The 19834-nt window shown below is 43.7% G+C and overlaps 1 protein-coding gene across 1 annotated transcript in view; it reads right to left on the reverse strand.

Annotated features, from left to right (window-relative positions):
• Positions 1-1326: 1326 nt before the first annotated feature.
• Positions 1327-19834, reverse strand: part of IFT20 (intraflagellar transport 20) — a 28286-nt gene continuing 9778 nt past the window's right edge. The window contains exons 4-5 of the mRNA XM_030185816.1: positions 18923-19026; positions 1327-1779 (exon numbers count right to left, since the gene is read on the reverse strand). Coding sequence (XP_030041676.1) covers positions 1698-1779; positions 18923-19026 — 186 coding nt within the window. The 3' untranslated portion in view covers positions 1327-1697. The remainder of the gene's footprint in view (positions 1780-18922; positions 19027-19834) is intronic.

Here is a 19834-nt window from a genome sequence, read left to right on the forward strand (position 1 = left end):
CAGCTATATACTTCACCTTGCTTGTAATCCATCTCATCTCCATTAACCTTCCCCTGCCATAAAGATTCTTTGAACTGTTTCAGCCATGATTGTAAATCCTCAAATTAATTTATGGCTATCAGGTGATATTTGTTAGATTCTGTGTTCCTCAAGCTCAACTTCAACCTGCACAGTGGACCCTATAACCTATCTAAAAATGCTCGATTGTCCAAAAATATATTTTAGGTTCTTTCTGTACTCTCAACCCCCATGATATGATTTTCATTTTATTTATTCAATTAAGGTTGCATACCAAGGTGGATTAGTTCTTTTCAGTGAATGTTTGTATTTAGGAATTGGTGCCATTTTGTACATATTTTTAAAAACGGTATCATGTTATAATCACTGTTTCCCAGGGGACCCAAAATATAGAAGTTCTCTACGATGACGAATCACAGAAGGCAAAAGTAGAGACTAATAGACGATTCACGATTGCTCTGATAGTTTGTATCCAGCATATTCTGTTTGGTGCTACGTGATCAGTGAGTTGACAACACATATACAAGTAGGACTCTTCGTTTTGCATTCATTACTTGGTGTATTTATTGACCCCTGATGCAGATGCTTTTTAGCGTCGAAACACGGCCTGTGTCGGGTCGTTATCTCTGATATAATAAAGACTGTTGGACTCAGTTCCCAGGGGACCCACCACTACCACCTCTCACCCTGCATGCCAACAAGGACCAGATCCAAAATGGATCCCCCTCTTGTCGGTTCCTGGACCAGTTGCTCCAAGAAGCAGTCATTCATTACGTCCTAGAAATTTTATCTCCCTTTTTTGGGGGGCTGAAAATGGACGTGTGGCAAAATAAAAACTGGCATGCGTCCATTTTGAGCCTGAGACCTTACCGCCAACCATTGACTTAGCGGTAGGGTCTCTTGCGTTAACCATGCAGTAATTGCCTACATGTGTTCAAGTTGGAGTTACCGCCCGATTTTCGCCACGCTGCCAGAAAATATAGAAGATGCACGTCAAAAATGAAATTACCACAAGGACCATGTGGTAGCTGGGCGGTAACTCCAAATTGATGTGCGTAGGCGTCTACGCGGCTTAGTAAAAGGGCCCCTGTGAGCATGTCATTGGTCAAGAAGTTAGACCTTACTGCCTTTGACAGTCCCTGCATGCAATGGGTTAAAAACTGGACTGGATCAACCCTATCAGGCAAATCTGGAACCAGTTGGCAACACTAATTTACACAGAGAAAACACTTTATGAAAATACATCAAAATTTCAACAATTAAAGTGTTTAAGTTGTGCTAAATTGATACTTTTAAAAGACCATTTGCTATATTTTCAAATAATTTTTATTCGATACATTTTGATGTTGACAAAAAAGGTGCATAAAATACACAAAGAATGGTATTGTTAACAAAGATTATATTAATTTAAATAAATGACCATACAAAAGGAATGAAAGGAAAGGACAGCACAGTTTGAAATCTTATTTACTTCTGCAGCTGAGTTTACAGAGGTCTGATATCATTTTGAAATGTTCTATAACCTTTATTACATAAGTTTTTGCTTTTTTGTTTCACTCAATGTAAAAATATTTATTCATCGGATAAAAAAAATTCACCAGTTAGTTGAAATGATGCACGCTTTTCACGCCAATTGCCTTGAAAATAAATATTTTTTTCTCCTTACTCTTTTGAATGCATTACTTCTGAAGAATAAACTGGTCAATAAATTCATTCTGCTCCACTTCCACTTTAGACAGGGCTTCATGCTCAATTCGATACCTGAAAAACAGAGAGACAGGTTTCTTTCTAGGTGTTCATAGTAACATAGTAGATGACGGCAGAAAAAGACCTGCACGGTCCATCCAGTCTGCCCAACAAGATAACTCATATTTGCTGCTTTTTGTGTATACCCTACTTTGATTTGTACCTATGCTCTTCAGGGCACAGACCGTATAAGTCTGCCCCGCACTATCCCTGCCTCCCAACCACCGGCTCTGGCACAGGCACAGACCGTATAAGTCTGCCCAGCACTATCCTCACCTCCCCAGCCCTGCCTCCCAACCCCGGCTCTGGCACAGACCGTACAAGTCTGTCCTGCACTATCTCCGCCTCCCAACCACCAGTCCCGCTTCCCACCACCGGCTCTGGCACAGACCGTATAAGTCTGCCCAGCCCTATCCCCGCCTCCCAACCTCTAGCCCCGCCTCCCGATCTTGACTAAGCTCCTGAGGATCCATTCCTTCGGCTCCTGAGGATCCATTCCTTCGGCACAGGATTCCTTTATGCTTATCCCACGCATGTTTGAATTCCGTTACCGTTTTCATTTCCACCACCTCCCGCGGGAGGGCATTCCAAGCATCCACTACTCTCTCCGTGAAAAAATACTTCCTGACATTTTTCTTGAGATTCAAAATGATACAGCACACCTCATTAACCAATCAACAAATGAATTCCTTGGTGTATTTTTGAACAATGCAACAAATGAGGAACAATGAACCACCAAAGATTTGTACGTCTGTTATCCAAGCATAAGTTTTATGTGCATTCTGGATATTGTGTCTTTCCAGACAGGAATTTGCATGTTCATTGGACAGTGTGTGCTGCTTTGTCCCTTCATGAGAAACTATGTATGAAACCGTATTTTTAAGAATATTCACACTGGGGGCTGGGAGTTAACTTTATAAAGCATTTTCAATGTGTGGAGCATGTGTTGTATATGAAAAAATGGCTATCAGAAAACTAAACAGGCAAACACATGCATACAAATACAGCTAGTAACAAGAGTAACATAGTAACATAATAGATGACGGCAGAAAAAGACCTGCATGGTCCATCTAGTCTGCCCAAGATAAACTCATATCTTGAATTTGTACCTGTCTTTTTCAGGGCACAGACCGTATAAGTCTGTGCAGCAGTATTTCCCGCCTCCCAACCACCAGTCCCGCCTCCCATCACCGGCTCCGGCACAGACCCCGTATAAGTCTGCCCTCCCCCATCTTAGCCTCTCAACCACCAACCCCTTTTCCCCCCCGCCACCCAATTTCAGCTAAGCTTCTGTGGATCCATTCCTTCTGCACAGGATTCCTTTATGCCTGTCCCACGCATGCTTGAATTCCGTTACCATTTTCATCTCCACCACCTCCCGCGGGAGGGCATTCCAAGCGTTCACCACCCTCTCCGTGAAGAAATACTTCCTGACATCTTTCCTGAGTCTGCCCCCCTTCAATCTCATTTCATGTCCTCTCGTTCTACCGCCTTCCCATCTCCGGAAAAGATTCGTTTGCGGATTAATACCTTTCAAGTATTTGAACGTCTGTATCATATCACCCCTGTTCCTCCTTTCCTCCAGGGTATACATGTTCAGGTCAGCAAGTCTTTGGTCATATGTCTTGGAACGCAAATCCCATACCATTCTCGTAGCTTTTCTTTGCACCGCTTCCATTTTTTTAACATCCTTTGCAAGGTACGGCCTCCAAAACTGAACACTCGCGAGGTACGGCCATGCATATTTTTGCACAGGCATTCCCACGGACAATGTTCAGGCAGAGTATTGTAAGGTTCATGTCCATTTTATAAGACACACAAGTACATACACGAGTATACACAGTTGCTCCTGTAAATTTGTCTGTTAAACGGGATGTTTCTAGAAGGTGTGTTTTTGGAAGTATTTACAGATGACTGGTTATAAAATGACTCCTAATACCCAGAATGTTCACTTTCAAAAAGCTTCAGCTGCAGTAAAGAACATAGGGCTATGTTACTCAACTCATAGGAGAGGAGGTGATCTGTGCGACCTCAGCCTAACTCTGGCCATTCCCACTGTGGACAACCAAACTCTTTCCCTGTGCTGCACCACCTCTATTTTAATGGCTGACATGCAGGGCCGTGCCAACACAGTAAGCGAGGTAAGCACGGCAGGAGGGCGCCGTCCTCTGGGGGGCGCCCCGCCACGCCATGCTTACCTCGCCCCCTCCCATGTCCCAACTGCCCGCCCTCTTCTCCCCCCCCCCCCCAACAAGATCCCTTTTAAATTTACCTCCGGCAGCGAACGAAGGCGCAGCATCAGTGAAGGAGGCGGCGCTCCTGACGTCTCTACTAGTCTTCCCTTCGCTCAGTGTTCCGCCTTCTTCTGACGTCAAGGAAATGACGTCAGAAGAAGGCGGGACATAAAGCGAAGGGACGACTAGAGATGTCGGGAGCGCCGCCTCCTTCACTGACGCTGCGCCTTTGTTCGCTGCCGGAGGTAAATTTAAAAGGGATCTTGGGGGGGGGGGGAGAAGAGGACGGGCAGTTGGGACATGGCCCAGGGAGCGGGAGGGCAGCGATCACCTTCACGGGGGGGGGGGGGGGGCGCCAACTGATCATCTGCAGGGGGGTGCCACAGACCCTTGGCATGGCCCTGCTGACATGGAGAATTTCTTACCACCAAAATGGTTATGGTTTTCATCCTTAGAAAGAGATGACTCCAACTTCACATCTCTGGCAGAGCTTAGACTGCAGCTACTAACTTCTGCTTTAATATGAACTCTAATTATAAAATGCGGGTTTCTTTACAAAGTGTTTGAAATGTTCCTTGGGTTTCTTCCTCCTCATCCTAAGCCAGCCTGGTATTCAGGACATGCCATGCTGGGTCAGATTGAGAGTCTCCAACAGTGGTCAATCCAGGTCACTAGGAATTTCTCAGCAAATCCCAAACAGTAAATCTGTTCCCTATTGCTCTTTCCAGAGGATAAGCGATGGATTTCCCCAAGCTCTACTTATCTAATAATTGTTTACAAAGTTCTGTGCCAGGAATCCATACAAACTCCAGCTCTGCTAGATGATTTCACCACATATCTCAATCACATTCAGTCGGGATATATTTGCAAGTGCTACAAATCAAGCTGAAATATATACAGTTTAATACACAGGATTATTATAACTACAGAAGGCATTTACACTTTTAAAATTTTATAACCTTTAAAAAGAGTGCAGTCTGGGCTATTTCCTGAGAGTTGCGTAGATGGGAGTCTGGATGGGGGTGGCTGGTGTGCATTCCAGGATATATATTATGACAGCCTGATACTTCTGCTGTAGATGGTATATGCAGGCCTGTGTAACTGTGGGGTAAAGAGAAAACATCACCCGAGGTGAAGCACTTTTTGAGGTGGGTAATTGGTGAATTTTAAGGTTAACAGCCAAAGAGGCCCTTTCATAGTAAGCTGCGCTAAAAAGCGGCCTGCACTATAACTAGCGCTTGGGTTTCCCGTGCTCTGAGGCCGCATTTTCCATTTTAGCAATAATGGCCAATCGCTAATTTTCCCATTAACTACACCTATTATCTAGGCATTAAGGGCTCATGCACTAACCACATACTAATCGGTTAGTGTGTGGCAATGTAGCTGCACTAACAGATTACTGCTGGGCTCATCTACTCTCTACCCCCAAACATGCCCCAGTGCTAAAAATTAGAATGTATTTTTTAGGGTGTGGGAAGCACACGCAGATGCCAAAACTACCACAGGCTGCCTGAGCACACCTGTGGTTTTAAACCTGCCGTAAGCACACATTAGTACTTACCACAGCTTAGTAAAAGGGCTCCAAAGTGATACAGAGGTAAGTGATTGGTGGCCTGGAGGGCAATGTCTAAGTTTGGAGGATAGAGAGGTTGGTCATACATGGGTTGAGTCTTGGGCTCATATTTATTTACTCTTGGGGGCCCTTTTACAAAGACAAGTGAGGACCTACGTGTGTGCAGCGTGAATCAAATCGGCATTACTGCCTGGCTAGCATGTGCATCTGGTGGTAATTCCGAGTTTGGCGTGCGTCAAAAACCCACGGTAGAAAATAATTTTCTATTTTCTACTGCGGGGGCGTTCCCAGCAGCAATTGCCAGTTGGCGTGTGCTGGACAGTTACTGTGCGGGTAACAGGTGAGCCCTTACTGCTAAGTCAATGGGTGGCGTTAAGGGCTTAGGATGTAAATAGATACGCACTGGTTTTCATTTTGCCACACGTCCATTTCCCGGCTCCCCCCCCCCCCCCCAAAACCCCGTTTTCCCCAGACATGCTGGAGAAATGGTCCAGCGCGTGTCCCATGTGCCCACACTACCACAGGCTTGTGTATTAAGCATAGCTCTTGAGCACATGCCCAGAGCGTCAGAGGGGGGAGGAGGAAGAGATTCTTTTAACCCAAAGTCGCACTCTGCTGTGGCCCTGGAAGTGGGGGAAGGGGTGGTTGAGGGTGCAGGGACCAGACTGGAAAAGTGTAAGAAAGAAGCGAAGAGGAGTCAGGAGCAGCAGCACCTACCAGTACCTCCACCTGGATCTCCATGTTGCTGTGGACCATTAGATAGGGTAAAGTCCACCACCCTAACCACTAGGCCACTCCTCCACATGTTTGTTCATCCCTTCAAAGAAATGTAGTAGATTGATGGGGCAAGGTTTCCCCTCACTAACTCCATGTTGACTTTGTCTCATTAATCCATGCTTTTGAATATGCTCTGTAATTTTGTTCTTAATAATAGTCTCTACCATTTTGCCCAGCACCGACATCAGACTCAGCGGTCTATAATTTCCCGGATCTCCTCTGGAACCTTTTTAAAAAAAATCGGCGTTACATTGGCCACCCTCCAATCTTCTGGTACCACGCTCGATTTTAAGGATAAATTACATGGGATGGGAGCACCGAGAATGAAGCAGCATTGGGTGAGACACCAACTCAAGAACGGGGGAAGCAGCAACTTACAATGGAGGGGGGGGGGGGGGGGGGGAACACAGCTGAGGGTATGATGCATACTGTGACAAAACAGCGGGTTTTAAGCCTGTAAACTGTATTATTTCTTTACGTGTATTTCCCTAGTTTAGCCAGCAGATGGTGCATGTTTACGTTTAAAGCTGTTACAGAGAACTGACCGTTTTTCCTTTAGTCTAAAAGCAGATAGGAAGTAAGATGCAGTATACTTTTGAAAACTGGTTGTTCTGGGCTCGAATTGGCCCAGGAGCTCAATTCATCTAGGATGTACTGGCTTTTTTCTCCAGTCTTAGCAAGGGAGAAGAGAGAGAGAGAGAAAGATCTCTTTGCTAAGGCCCTGTGAACAGTTATATTTGATAACCTGTGAGCAGCTATATGTCCTGATCTCCACAGGCACTATTTAGATAGTATACAAATGTTTAATAGTGTTATAACCGATCCATATTTCAGTTACCTGTTCTTGCTTTGCTGATTGCACCCTTTCTGTTCATTGTTCTAATTTTTCATGACCAAAAACATTTTTAGTTTTTTGCCTCTGTTTGTCTGGACTGACTTAAGAATCCTGCTGGTTTGCGTGTTGGGTCTGTGGGTGCTTTCTAGGGTCTGTGGAACCATTGGGAGTATGGCCCCAGTAACCTAGGACTCACTGGGGATAATTTGAGAGCGGGAAACTCACCCAGAGGAAGTTGGGCAACAATCGGTAGGAGGAGGGTGCTAGTGTAGAGCACAAGCGGCAGGTGCAGGCAGACCTGAGCTGTGCTGGGGATAGACCCTCTAAGCGGCTGCAGGGTAGCCCCAGGCCGGTGGCTAGGAGTTAGATATCCCGATGTAGTCAAACTGGAGAGAGATCCTCTTTTGGGTGCTACACCCTTGATTACAAGTAATTTTTAGGCACACCTTGATAGGTTGTCTATTTACACTACATTTTATGCTCTCTTGAAGGAGGCTCTCTTTAGCACAATGCTATGGCGAATGTTAGCAGTAAATTTGAGACTTGAGATCGTACTCCACATAGCCTGATTTAAGAGTGAGGTTCATTACTGTCACAGTGTGCATAAAACGAAAACATTTGGAAACGTTGCCCCAAAAGTACCCCTCTCTCTGCATTATTAAACCAGAGATTCACCCTCTCATCATGTTTCTCAGCCTTCTTCAAGTATATTTTTAGAAAACCTGGCCCATTATTGAAACAAATGTTGCCGTGCCTGTTCTGGAGAATATCAGGCATATAAAACAGGTCGTTATTTATACAATAACATTTAAAATATTAGCATATCTGGGGGAAAGAGAAAGGGGAAGGGATTTGATATACCGCCTTTCTGTGGTACAACCAAAACAGTTTACCAATATGCAGGCAGTGATGGGTCATTACTTTTTTAAAAGTACTTAGGTAAAAAGTAAAAGCAGAAAGTCTTATCCAAAAAATTACTCAAGTAAAAAAGTACAGCTCTTAAAACTACTTTTTTTATTGCAAAGTAAAAAGTATTCTTAATAAACTGGCCCACAGAATCTAGTGTTTACAAGTATTAACTGTATTGTGATTATGTACCTATCAACTTGTAATCTGTTTAGATCTTTGTGGGTACAATAGAACAAAAACTTAATAAATGAAATTAAAAATGTAAATTGATACCTTCTTAACAGGCTTGTTAAATTTATTTGTGAGAGGAGGGGAGGGGTTTTGTGTTTTACATTTTCAAATGATCGCTGATCTATCCTAGCTCCCTATCTTTTTTTTTCCAAAGTCTTGGAGAAGCTGGTTCACCATCAACTAGTCTAGGACATTGAACATAGCAACATTCTCCATCCATATCAATCAGGTTTCTGCCCCACAGCACCTTGACTTTACTGCTGGCTCTATATAATCTCATCCATTCTTATTTTGACCAGCAGTGGTCTGTTATTCTTGTTCAAGAGAAACAAGAATAATGGAGAGATCTGCCTTCAATCTCGTAAATCACACTCTAGTGCTCCAGCAACTTCGTTTCATTAGTATCTTAGGCACTGTTCTCTTATGGTTTTCTAGTTATCTCTATGGTTGTTCATACCAATTCTGCTTTAACTATTCCTCTACTTTCTCTTCGGGGTACCCCAAGGCTCTAATCTTGCACCAACTCATTTTAATATCTTTCTTGCAACCCTGCTCACCATTATCCAAGGCCACTCTTGCATACCTTTTTGCTATGCTGACATCCAAATCTTCTTCAGAATTTCTGACTCCTCTTCTATCGCTCGTTTCAATGCCTACTTGACCCAGGTTTCCTCATGGCTCAGAACTTATCTTCTAAATTTGAATGCTACCAAATGCTAGTCTATTCTTTTCCCTTCCTCCCGTGGTATTTCTTATCTTTTCCCTTTGCTTGATGGTCACCTACTCCCTTTCAAGGAATCCATAACGATCCTTGCATTACTTTTGACACTCATTAAGCCCCAGATAGACAACATTCTTTGCTCGTTTTTTGCGCTTCACTGTGCTCATTCTGTATATCCCTTTCTTCCTGCATCTCTCCTTCGCCCTTTCATTCTTGCTCTTGTTATATCGCACCTTGATTACTGCAACTCCCTTTACACTGGCATCTCTTTGCACTCCCTTAAATGCCTCCAACTTGTTCAATCAACTGTTGTCAAGCTCATACACAATGTTCACTGATTTGATCACATCACCCCCCCCCCCCCCCCCCTTCTCCACGATGAACACTGGCTATCTATCATTGCTTACATTAAATTTAATATTCTTCTGGTCAATAAATCTCATTCTCCTTCTGCTCCCATCTACCTTAATAAACTTCTCATCTCTTACTCCCCCTTCACTGTCTTTGCTCTGCTGACAACAGTCTCCCGACTCTTCCCTCATCTCTTCCCTCATCTTTAGTCCTACACCTTAACATTTCCCGCAACGCTACCTTCAGATAACTTGGCCCTAAACTTTGGAACAATTTATCACTCAACATTAGGAATCAACCAATATTCTCTGCCTTAAAAACCCATCTGTTCTCGACCTCTTTTCCCAATATTAACCATGCTATCCTTTCTTCCCTCTCCTCGTCTTCTCCTTCTTTCAAGTACCCTTATTGTCTGTAAACCATCTTGACGCCTATATGCAGGCCTGTGGTGGTATATCAAGTGTACAAAAAAAAATAATAGCTATATACATAGCATTTTTAACCATAGATTAAATTTTACATTTGTAAATGTTTTGTCTTTATATCGCTACGATGCTATGCTTTCGCGCAAGAAACTTCAGCAAGAAAGGGCGGGTCTGGAAATGGGAAACCCTATCTGAGAGAACAAGTCACTTAACCCTCCATTGCCTCAGGTACAAACCAAGATTGTGAGTCCTCCTGGGACAGAGAAATATCCAATGTACCTGAATGTACAAGTACTTCATTACTACCCATCTCTATATGCAGGTAATTTTTCTGTCCCTAGTGAGCTCACAAGGGTTACACTGGTCTGACTACAAAACAGTCTGCACCAGCTCCAATTGATTCAGAATGCTGTTGCAAGTGATGTGACCCCATCACACCATTTTGGGGGCTAAATTTAAAATATGTCTGATCTTCCAGGCCCTTAAGGGAAACAGCCCCGAGTACCTGTGGTAGCATGATCCTCTACACACCTCCAAAGGACTGTAAAGTCCTCCCAAGGACTATCACTAACCACACCCTCTCCAAAAGACATTACGCGATGTGATACCCGCAAGCGAGCCTTCTTTGGAGTACCCCCCCACACTCTGGAATGCACAAGACTATCTCGACTTCAGGAAGCAGCTGAAAGCTTGGCTCTTCAACCAGGACTTTAATGGAAGAAGAAACGAACTTGTCAGTCTCATTCACACACACAAGGAGTGACACGGGCTGCACATACAGCAGCAGGACATGTTTATCCACTCCTACCCTAGCAGAGATAATATTTAACCATCTCTCTGACCTCATATGCACCTCGCTTTAAATTAGTTCCTTATTTTTTTAACTCCTCTCCCTCTCTTATCAATCTATATGTTCCATCTATGCTTATACCCTACGCTATTAAAATGTTCCATTACATATTGTGTTGACATTGTAAGTAGTATACTATGCCATACTTTGTACTGTTATATTTTTACTGCTGTAATTGTCTGTTGCTTATGTTTGAGTTCTTCTTGCTGTATACCGCCTTGAGTGAATTCCTTCAAACAGGCGGTAAATAAATCCTAATAAATAATGGTTTGTGCACACTACCAGCCACAGGACCCATTTTATTCCTATGGACCTCGCAGCAAATACTGTGCACTAACAATGTTATCATGAGCTAACTATTAAAATAACTACTCTCCCAGCATCAGCGACGAAAAGAATACTAGAATCTGACTCTCTAATCTAAACTTTCACATTATTATGGACTTTGGTAAACTGAAGATTGCACAGCTTGAAAAATCTCTCCCCGTGGATCTATTTCTTGATGGTTTGCTCCCCCTTGTGTTTTACTTAGATGTATCAGTGTCAAGGCTGGTTATAGCTATGCTTCCCATTTCATAATTCTCCTACATGATGTGAGAAATATTTTGCCCTCTCCCCTCTTGATTTCCCCTATATGCCACACTGAATGGTTTCTGATCTTTCAAGAAAATGTTAATATTAGACAGAGGGAACCTTAGTAAACACATAACAGTTTTTAAATTATGTCATTTCTTTATTGTACGTTTTACAACACCTAAATCGCCCATGTAAAAAGTACCTGCTCCAGTGCCCCCTTAGTTAATCAATCAATTGATCAAATTGATAATTAGGTTCAGCTGACTGAACACAGCCAGGCTTGACTGTAGCCACCCTGTTGAATCTAAACCTCATTGTATATTGAGCCTTACCATAAGAGTAAAATAGTCACCACAAAGTGTGTACAAGAACACAATGCCATGATCAAAGAAAATTCCAAAAGATATGAGAAAAAAAATTGTTGTTTATTTATATCAGCCTAGAAAGGGTTACAAAGTCACTTCTAAATCTCTTGGTCTCCAACAAACCATAGTGTGCATCATTATCTGCAAATGGAGAAGACTTGAAACCGTGGTGAATCTTCCCAGGAGTGCAAACCTGCCAAAATTATTCCAAGGGCACAGTGACAACTCATCTAGAAAGTCACAGAACATCACAGAAGGCCATTCGAAGAACTGCAGGCCTCTCTAGTTTCAGCTAAAGTCATGATCATGAATCCACAATGAGAGAGTCTGGGCAAAAATGGGATTCACAGTAGAGAGTTGCACGGGAACAGAAATTTCACCCATCCTGTTCCATCCCCGCTGGAATTTTACTCATACCCACTAAGAGCCAGTCCATCCCCACCCATACCAGCAAGAGTCAATGCTATTACTTACTCTCTCACAGTCCTCTGTTTCATCCTGACCCCAACAGCCCCTACTGCGTTTCTTTGATGGTATTAACTATTCAACCAACGAGTGTTTCAAGCCTCAAACTGGTGTTCCGGCTCCCTCTCTGTGCATTCCAAGCTTCATTCTGTTGCTCCAGTTGCTTCTGTCAGTGCATTCCAAGCCTCATTCTGGCGTCACCAGAGATTTTGACTACACTCCTGCAGAAGTCCTGTAGCGCCTACTTTCATCTCCACGGGAATCCCATGGCAACTTCTTCCATCCCTGTGGGAATCCCATGACCTCCATTCCCGTTCAGATCTCTAATTCAAAGGAGAGTAGGAAGGCAGAAACTGCTATCCAAGAATAATCATCTCACATTTGCAAAAACACACTTGGATGATCCCCAGGTCTTTTGGGATAATGGTCTACGGACAGATGAATTATTCCAAAGGAACCTTTTGGACACCTGAAGTCCCACTACGACTGGCATAAAGCATGACAGCATTCCACAGTAAAAACCTCATACTGCCGTCAAACATGGCAGTGATAGTGTGATGTGCAGGGAGGCCTTGCTGCCTCATGATCTGGAAAATTTGCCATTAATGAAGGAACCATGATTTCTGCACTGTAAATTGTCTTGCTACATATCCCAATGATCCAAAACATTTTTAAAAAGTCTATATCTGAATGGCTGAGGAGAAACAAAATTAAAGTTTTGGACTGGCCTGGTCAAAATCCTGATCTGAACCCAACAGAGATGCTGTGACAGGACCTGAAATGCACAGTTCATACGAAGATACTTATGAATATGTTTAAATTAAAGCAGTTCTTCCAAGAAGAGTGATGTAGGATTCCTCCACAGTGATGTGAAAGACTGATATCAAGCATTTGTTTGCAATTATTGCTGCTAAAGGTGGTGTAGCCAGTTATTAAGTTTAGGGAGCAGTTACTTCTTCAAACGGGCGATATGGATTTTGGATAACTTTGTTCCTTAAATAAATGTTGTAATAATTTAAAAAAACTGTGTTATGTGTTTACTCAGGTTCACTTTCCAGCTTATTTTCGAAGGAGATCGCCAGCTATCTTCCGACAAAAATTGGGAGATGGCCGGCGATCTCCTGAACCCGGCCAAATCGGTCTAATCGAAAGCCAATTCTGGCCAGCGCCAACTGCTTTCCATTGCAGAGCCGGCCAAACTTCAAGGGGCATTTCGGCAGGGTACAGAAGGCAGGACGGGTGCGTGGTTACAAGATGGCCGGCTTCACCCAATAATGGAAAAAAGATGGCCGGTTCTGACGAGCATTTCGCTGGTTTCACTTGGTCCATTTATTTTTACAACCAAGCCTCAAAAAAGTGGCCCAATTGACCAGATGACCATCGAAGGGAATCGGGGATGACCTCCCCTTACTCCCCCAGTGGTCACCAACCCCCTCCCACCCAAAAAAAACAAAAAAACCTTTTTTAAACATTTTTTTCCCAGCCTCAAATGTCATACCCAGCTGCCTGACAGCAGTATGCAGGTACCTGGAGCAGTTTTTTTATGGGCGCAGTGCACTTCAGGCAGGTGGACCCAGGCCCCCCCCTACCTGTTATACTTGTGGTGGTAAATGGGAGCCTTCTAACCCCCCCTCCAAAACCCACTGCACCCATAAGTAGGTGCCCCCCTTCACCCCTTACGCCTATGGTAGTGGTGTACAGTTGTGGGGAGTGGGTTTTGGTGAGGATTTGGGGGGTTCAGCACCCAAGGTAAGGGAGCTATGCACCAGGGACCAATTTTTGAAGTCTACTGCAGTGACCCCTAGGGTGCCCGGTTGGTGTCCTGCCATGTCAGGGGGACCAGTGCACTAAAAATGCTGGCTCCTCCCATGACCAAATACCTTGCATTTCGCCAGGTTTGAGATGGCTGGGCCCGGTTTCCATTATGGCCGAAAACCGAAGCCAGCCATCTCTAAACCCGGCGATCCCAACATTTGACCTAAATGTTGAGATTTAGCCGACCCCAACCGTATTAGCGAAAGAAAAGACGGCCGGCCATCTTTTTCGAAAATATGGTTGGCTCCGCCCCTTTGCGGAGCTGGCCCCAAAGATGGCCGGCGCCGTTCGATTATGCCCCTCATTGTCTAATATTATTTTGTTTAAAGATCAGAAACCATTCAGTGTGACATGTATGTAATAAGGTACCACCGTGTTTTAAATGGTATCCAACAGTATTTAGATACACAGCTGCATCCTTGGCATAGTTCTCATTTATTAAAAGCTTATTATACTGCCTTCTACTAACAGGTAGGTCAAAGCGGTTTACAAATACTAAAATATTGAAAAAGAAAGGAACTCCAAAAATTATAGATAGGAAAAACAATACAATCATTCAAGACAGGAGTACATCACAATTACATAAAATAACCGTATATGATTAAAAGTAGTGATGCAATTTCACGGAGAGAGTAGTGGATGCTTGGAATGCCCTCCCGCGGGAGGTGGTGGAAATGAAAACGGTAACGGAATTCAAACATGCGTGGGATAAGCATAAAGGAATCCTGTGCCGAAGGAATGGATCCTCAGGAGCTTAGTCAGGATCGGGAGGCGGGGCTGGTGGTTGGGAGGCGGGGATAGTGCTGGACAGACTTGTACGGTCTGTGCCAGGGCCGGTGGTGGGCAGCGGGACTGGTGGTTGGGAGGCGGGGATAGTGCTGGACAGACTTGTACGGTCTGTGCCGGAGCCGGGGTTGGGAGGCGGGGCTGGTGGTTGGGAGGCGGGGATAGTGCTGGGCAGACTTATACGGTCTGTGCCCTGAAGAGCACAGGTACAAATCAAAGTAGGGTATACGTAAACACAAAAAGCAGCAAATATGAGTTATCTCGTTGGGCAGACTGGATGGACCGTGCAGGTCTTTTTCTGCCGTCATCTACTATGTTACTATGTAATATAGCTGTAATGACAAAACTACAAATACTCAAGGTGAGGCATTGTGAATCACAAGAGCTCATCACCTGCGTCCACATAAGCTGAATGGAAAAGATACTAGGCTTTTCAGAGACGCTCTAAAACAAACATAAATTAACTCAGAACAAAGATGCAGAGGTAAAGAATTCCACAAAGCAAGACTAAACAAAAGGTCAAATGCTAGAGGGGCTGGAATAACAAGGCAATGATCACTAAAAGAATAAAGTGTCTGTGCAGGTTAAAGAGGAAAGGTAAGAAGGACAACCAAGACAAATATTAAATTGGGATCTGAAAGAAAATCAGTTTCCAGTGTTTTTGTATCAGGAGAAGAATCTCATGGTTGAATCTCTTAGCTCTACAGAGAAACCGTACTGCTGTGTCCTGTAAACGCTGCAGTCTTTTCAAATTAGACTTAGTTATTTCCGCATAAATAATATTATAGCCCAGATGAGAAGCGAGGAGAGGTTTCAATAAAGGTGAAAGAAAGCCAGGAGTGTTTACTAGAAGAACAGAGTAAAGGATGCAAATTATCTCCATCAACTTCTAAGCAGCTTGTAGATGCAACGAAAAAAAACACAATTTGAAGTGTCTATGTAGAAATGCTAGAAGCCTAAAAAATAAGATGGGAGAACTGGAGTATATAGCACTAAATGAAGAGGTAGATATAATAGGCATCTCTGAGACCGGGTGGAAGAAGGAAAATCAATGGGACACTGTTTTATCAGGATACAAATTATATTGCAATGATAGAGGGGATCAAAATGGGGCGAGGGGGGGGGGGGGGAGTTGCGCTAAATGTTAAAGAGGGAATTGAGTCAAACAAAATCATAAGAACATAAGAGTAGCCATACTGGGGTCAGACCAATGGTCCATCTAGCCCAGTATCCTATTTTCCAAACAGTGGTCAAGTCAGGTCACAAACACCTGGCAGAAACCCAAATCGTGGCAACACTCCATACTACAAATCCCAGGGCAAGCAGTTGTTTCCAATGTCTGCCTCAATAGTAGACTATCCTGCTTATAATCGAAATAGAAAAACACCTATATTGTGACCCAAATCGGGAGATAGACGTTTATCTCACAAAAACGAATAAAGCGGTATAATCAAAAGCCGAATTTGGACGTTTTCAACTGCACTCCGTCGCGGATGCGGACAAAGTTGATGGGGGCGTGTCGAAGGCGTGGTGAAGGCGGAACTGGGGCGTGGTTATCGGGCGATCAGAGATGGGCACCTTTCGCCGATAATGGAAGAAAAATATGCGTTTTTAGCGAGAATTTAGGGCACTTTTCCTGGACCCTGTTTTTCCACGAATAAGGCCCCAAAAAGTGCCCTAAATGACCAGATGACCACTGGAGGGAGTCGGGGATGACCTCCCCTGACTCCCCCAGTGGTCACAACCCCCCTCCCACCACAAAATATGCCGTTTCACAACTTTTTATTTTCACCCTCAAATGTCATACCCACCTCCCTGGCAGCAGTATGCAGGTCACTGGAGCAGTTATTAGGGGGTGCAGTGGACTTCAGGCAGGTGGACCCAGGCCCATCCCCCCCCCCACCTGTTACACTTGTGCTGGTAAATGGGAGCCCTCCAAACCGCCCCCCAAACCCACTGTACCCACATGTAGGTGACCCCCTTCACCCCTTAGGGCTATAGTAATGGTGTAGACTTGTGGGCAGTGGGTTTTGAGGGGGATTTGGGGGGCTCAACACACAAGGGAAGGGTGCTATGCACTTGGGAGCTGTTTTACCTTGTTTTTTTTTTTTTTTGTAAAAGTGCCCCCTAGGGTGCCCGGTTGGTGTCCTGGCATGTGAGGGGGACCAGTGCACTACGAATCCTGGCCCCTCCCACGAATAAATGTCTTGGAGTTATTCGTTTTTGAGCTGGGCGCTTTCGGTTTCCATTATCGCTGAAAAACAAAAACGCCCAGCTCAAAAAAAGATAAACGTCCATGTTTTTTGAAAATACGCTTCGGTCTGCCCCTTCACGGACCCATTCTCGGAGATAAACGCCCATGGAGATAGACGTTTCCGTTCGATTATGCCCCTTTATATGGACTTTTCCTCCTTGAATTTGTTCAAACCTTTTTAAAACTCAGATACAATGTGACCACATCCTCCGCCAAAGAGTTCCAGAGCTTAACTATTCATTGACTGAAAAAATATTTCAAGGTTGTTAAAACACATGCGGACTGTGAAATATTGCATGAAGACCTTAGGAAATTGGAAGATTGGGCGTCCAAATGGCAGATGAAATTTAATATGGACAAATGCAAAGTGATGCACATTGGAAAGAATAATCCAAATAAATCATAGTTACCTGATGCTAGGGTCCACGTTGGGGGTCAGCGCTCAAGAAAAAGATCTAGGTGTCGTCGTAGATAATACGTTGAAATCATCTGCTAGTGTGTGGTGGCAGCCAAAAAAGCAAACAGGATACTAGGAATTATTAGGAAAGGGATAGCGAATAAGACCGAAAATATTATAACGCCTCTGTATCGCTCCATGGTGCAACTTCATCTCGAGTATTGCATTCAGTTCTGGTCGCCGTATCTCAAAAAAGATATAGTGGAATTAGAAAAGGTTCAAAGAAGAATGACCAAATGATAAAAGGGATGGAACTCCTCTCGTATGAGGAAAGGCTAAAATGGTTAGGGCTCTTCAGCTTGGTAAAGAGACGGATGAGGGGAGATATGATTGAGGTCTACAAAATCCTGAGTGGTGTAGAACGAGTAGAAGTAAATCGATTTTTTACTCGTTCCAAAAGTAGAAAGATTAGGGGAAACTCAAGGAAGTTACCTGAAAATACTTTTAAAACAAATAGGAGGAAGTATTTTTTCACTCAACGAACTCTGGAACTCTTTGCCAGAGGATGTGGTAACGGTGGTTAGCATATATGGGTTTAAAAAAGGTATGGACAAGTTCCTGGAGGAGTCCATAGTCTGCTATTGAGACAGACATGGGAAAGCAACTGCTTGCCCTGGGATTGGCAGCATGGAATGTTGCCATGATCTGGGTTTCTGCCAGGTACTTGTGACCTGGCTTGGCCATTGTTGGAAACAAGATACTGGGCTAGATGGACCACTGGTTACTATGGCTACTCTTATATAGGTGGTATATCAAGTAAAGTGAATGTGAGAAGAAAACTTCACTAAGGAAAGGCGTCAAAAAAGTTTCCGTACTATTGCTGCAGCGAAATCCAGATTGCTTTGGATGTAGTATTCTACCTTTCCGCCAGATGAAAATGATGTTAGGGCCGAGTTACTCATTTTTTAAAGCCTGAAATATTCCTTAAGCGCTGGAAACTATGAGTTACTGAAGTAGCTTAGTGTTAGTGCTGCACACTGCAACGCAGAGGAATCTAAAATCAAGTCCCGGACCTGGCTTTCATTCTCAGGGTGAGTTGGGGATGCTGCGGAGGATGCTCGGAGTATCTGGGGAGAAGGGTTTTTCAGACACTGCTCAATGACACAGTTCCGGGCTTCAGAGGGAGTCATGTTCTGTGGCCCCAGGCCCAGGCCCATTATTTCAATGGGAGAATGAAAAGATGAGGCTATTAAAATAGAGGAAAATACTGGGTAAGTGTGAATAAATGTTCATGGTACTCTACCAAAAGCCAGTTCTCATTGAGCTGGAATCCAAGAAACTCCCTTTCACCACCCAAAAATAAAAACTGGAAGTTGCTATTTGATTGGTTAATTTGGTTAGCATGTAACGTTTTCAGATATAGCTGGTTCCAGATGTTCAGGGGATCATCAGAAGAGCAATTTAAAAATTGCCTACAAGAGTTGGGTTGGTTTGCTTAAAGCTGGTCTTGCAAATTCATTTGAACTTCAAAAGTAGGAGGCGGAAGGAGGGAATCCAGCAGTGAGATCTCTGAGACTCGTTTATGTTCCCTTACCTTTCCAGCTGCATCTTTTTCTCTGCTATTAATGCGTGCAGCTGTTGCTGTTGTGCTTCTCTTTGCTTTGCTATCGATTTGAGCAAATTTCTGGCACCGATCGCCTGTGGAGACAAATTTCCAGAACACAGATAAACACAGTTTTTTTTCTTTTCTTTTACACTTAACAGAAGCAAATTTAATATTGTCTTCACTAATAACATTCCTTCTAGTTTGTGGCTTTTTCTGAAATATTAATATTTTGCCTAGGGTTGTAATGCCCTGGCATATAAAGCTCTAAAAAGTAGGGTAGCTACTCTTAGCTTCAGTTTCTATCTGTTCTGTACAACCTTAAAACTTCACTGGTGTGCGAGACTGTATTCTGAATAATCAGACTGGCTGATCCTGACCAAATTTCCCCCTCTAATACTAGTCCTAGGGCAAGTCCTTTAGAGAATGACACAGGATTAAAATTTGTTCCTGTTTTCGTCCCCGCCCCATCCCCCTGGGCTCTGTTCTCATCTGCAGAAGCCTCGAACACTTATAATTTAATATTTAAATCTTTTTACTAAAGTATAAAAAGGAATATGCTGTGCAACTGTTGTATATAAATTACAAACAGAAAACAATGATAACAATGAGCAACTATAATAAATCCTCCCACCACCACCCTCTACCCTTCCAACCCAAACAATAGCTGATTTCTACTACCCCAAGGAATCCTAATCCACTCTGTTAATCTGTGGATGAATAAGAAATCAACAATCTCAGGATTCTGTCCAGCTCTCCTGTCTTCCACAGTCCCTCTTGCAATAGAAGATGTCTTAGAAGATGTGCTGGTAGCAAGATGTACAGGATCCCCCAAGCAAATGTGGCCCCCCAGGAGGCCAGCATATACAGGATCCCCCATGTGGCCAGCATGTTTGCTTCTTT

The sequence above is a fragment of the Microcaecilia unicolor genome, chromosome 13 (assembly GCF_901765095.1).
Source record: "Microcaecilia unicolor chromosome 13, aMicUni1.1, whole genome shotgun sequence".
NCBI classification, from domain to species: domain Eukaryota; kingdom Metazoa; phylum Chordata; class Amphibia; order Gymnophiona; family Siphonopidae; genus Microcaecilia; species Microcaecilia unicolor.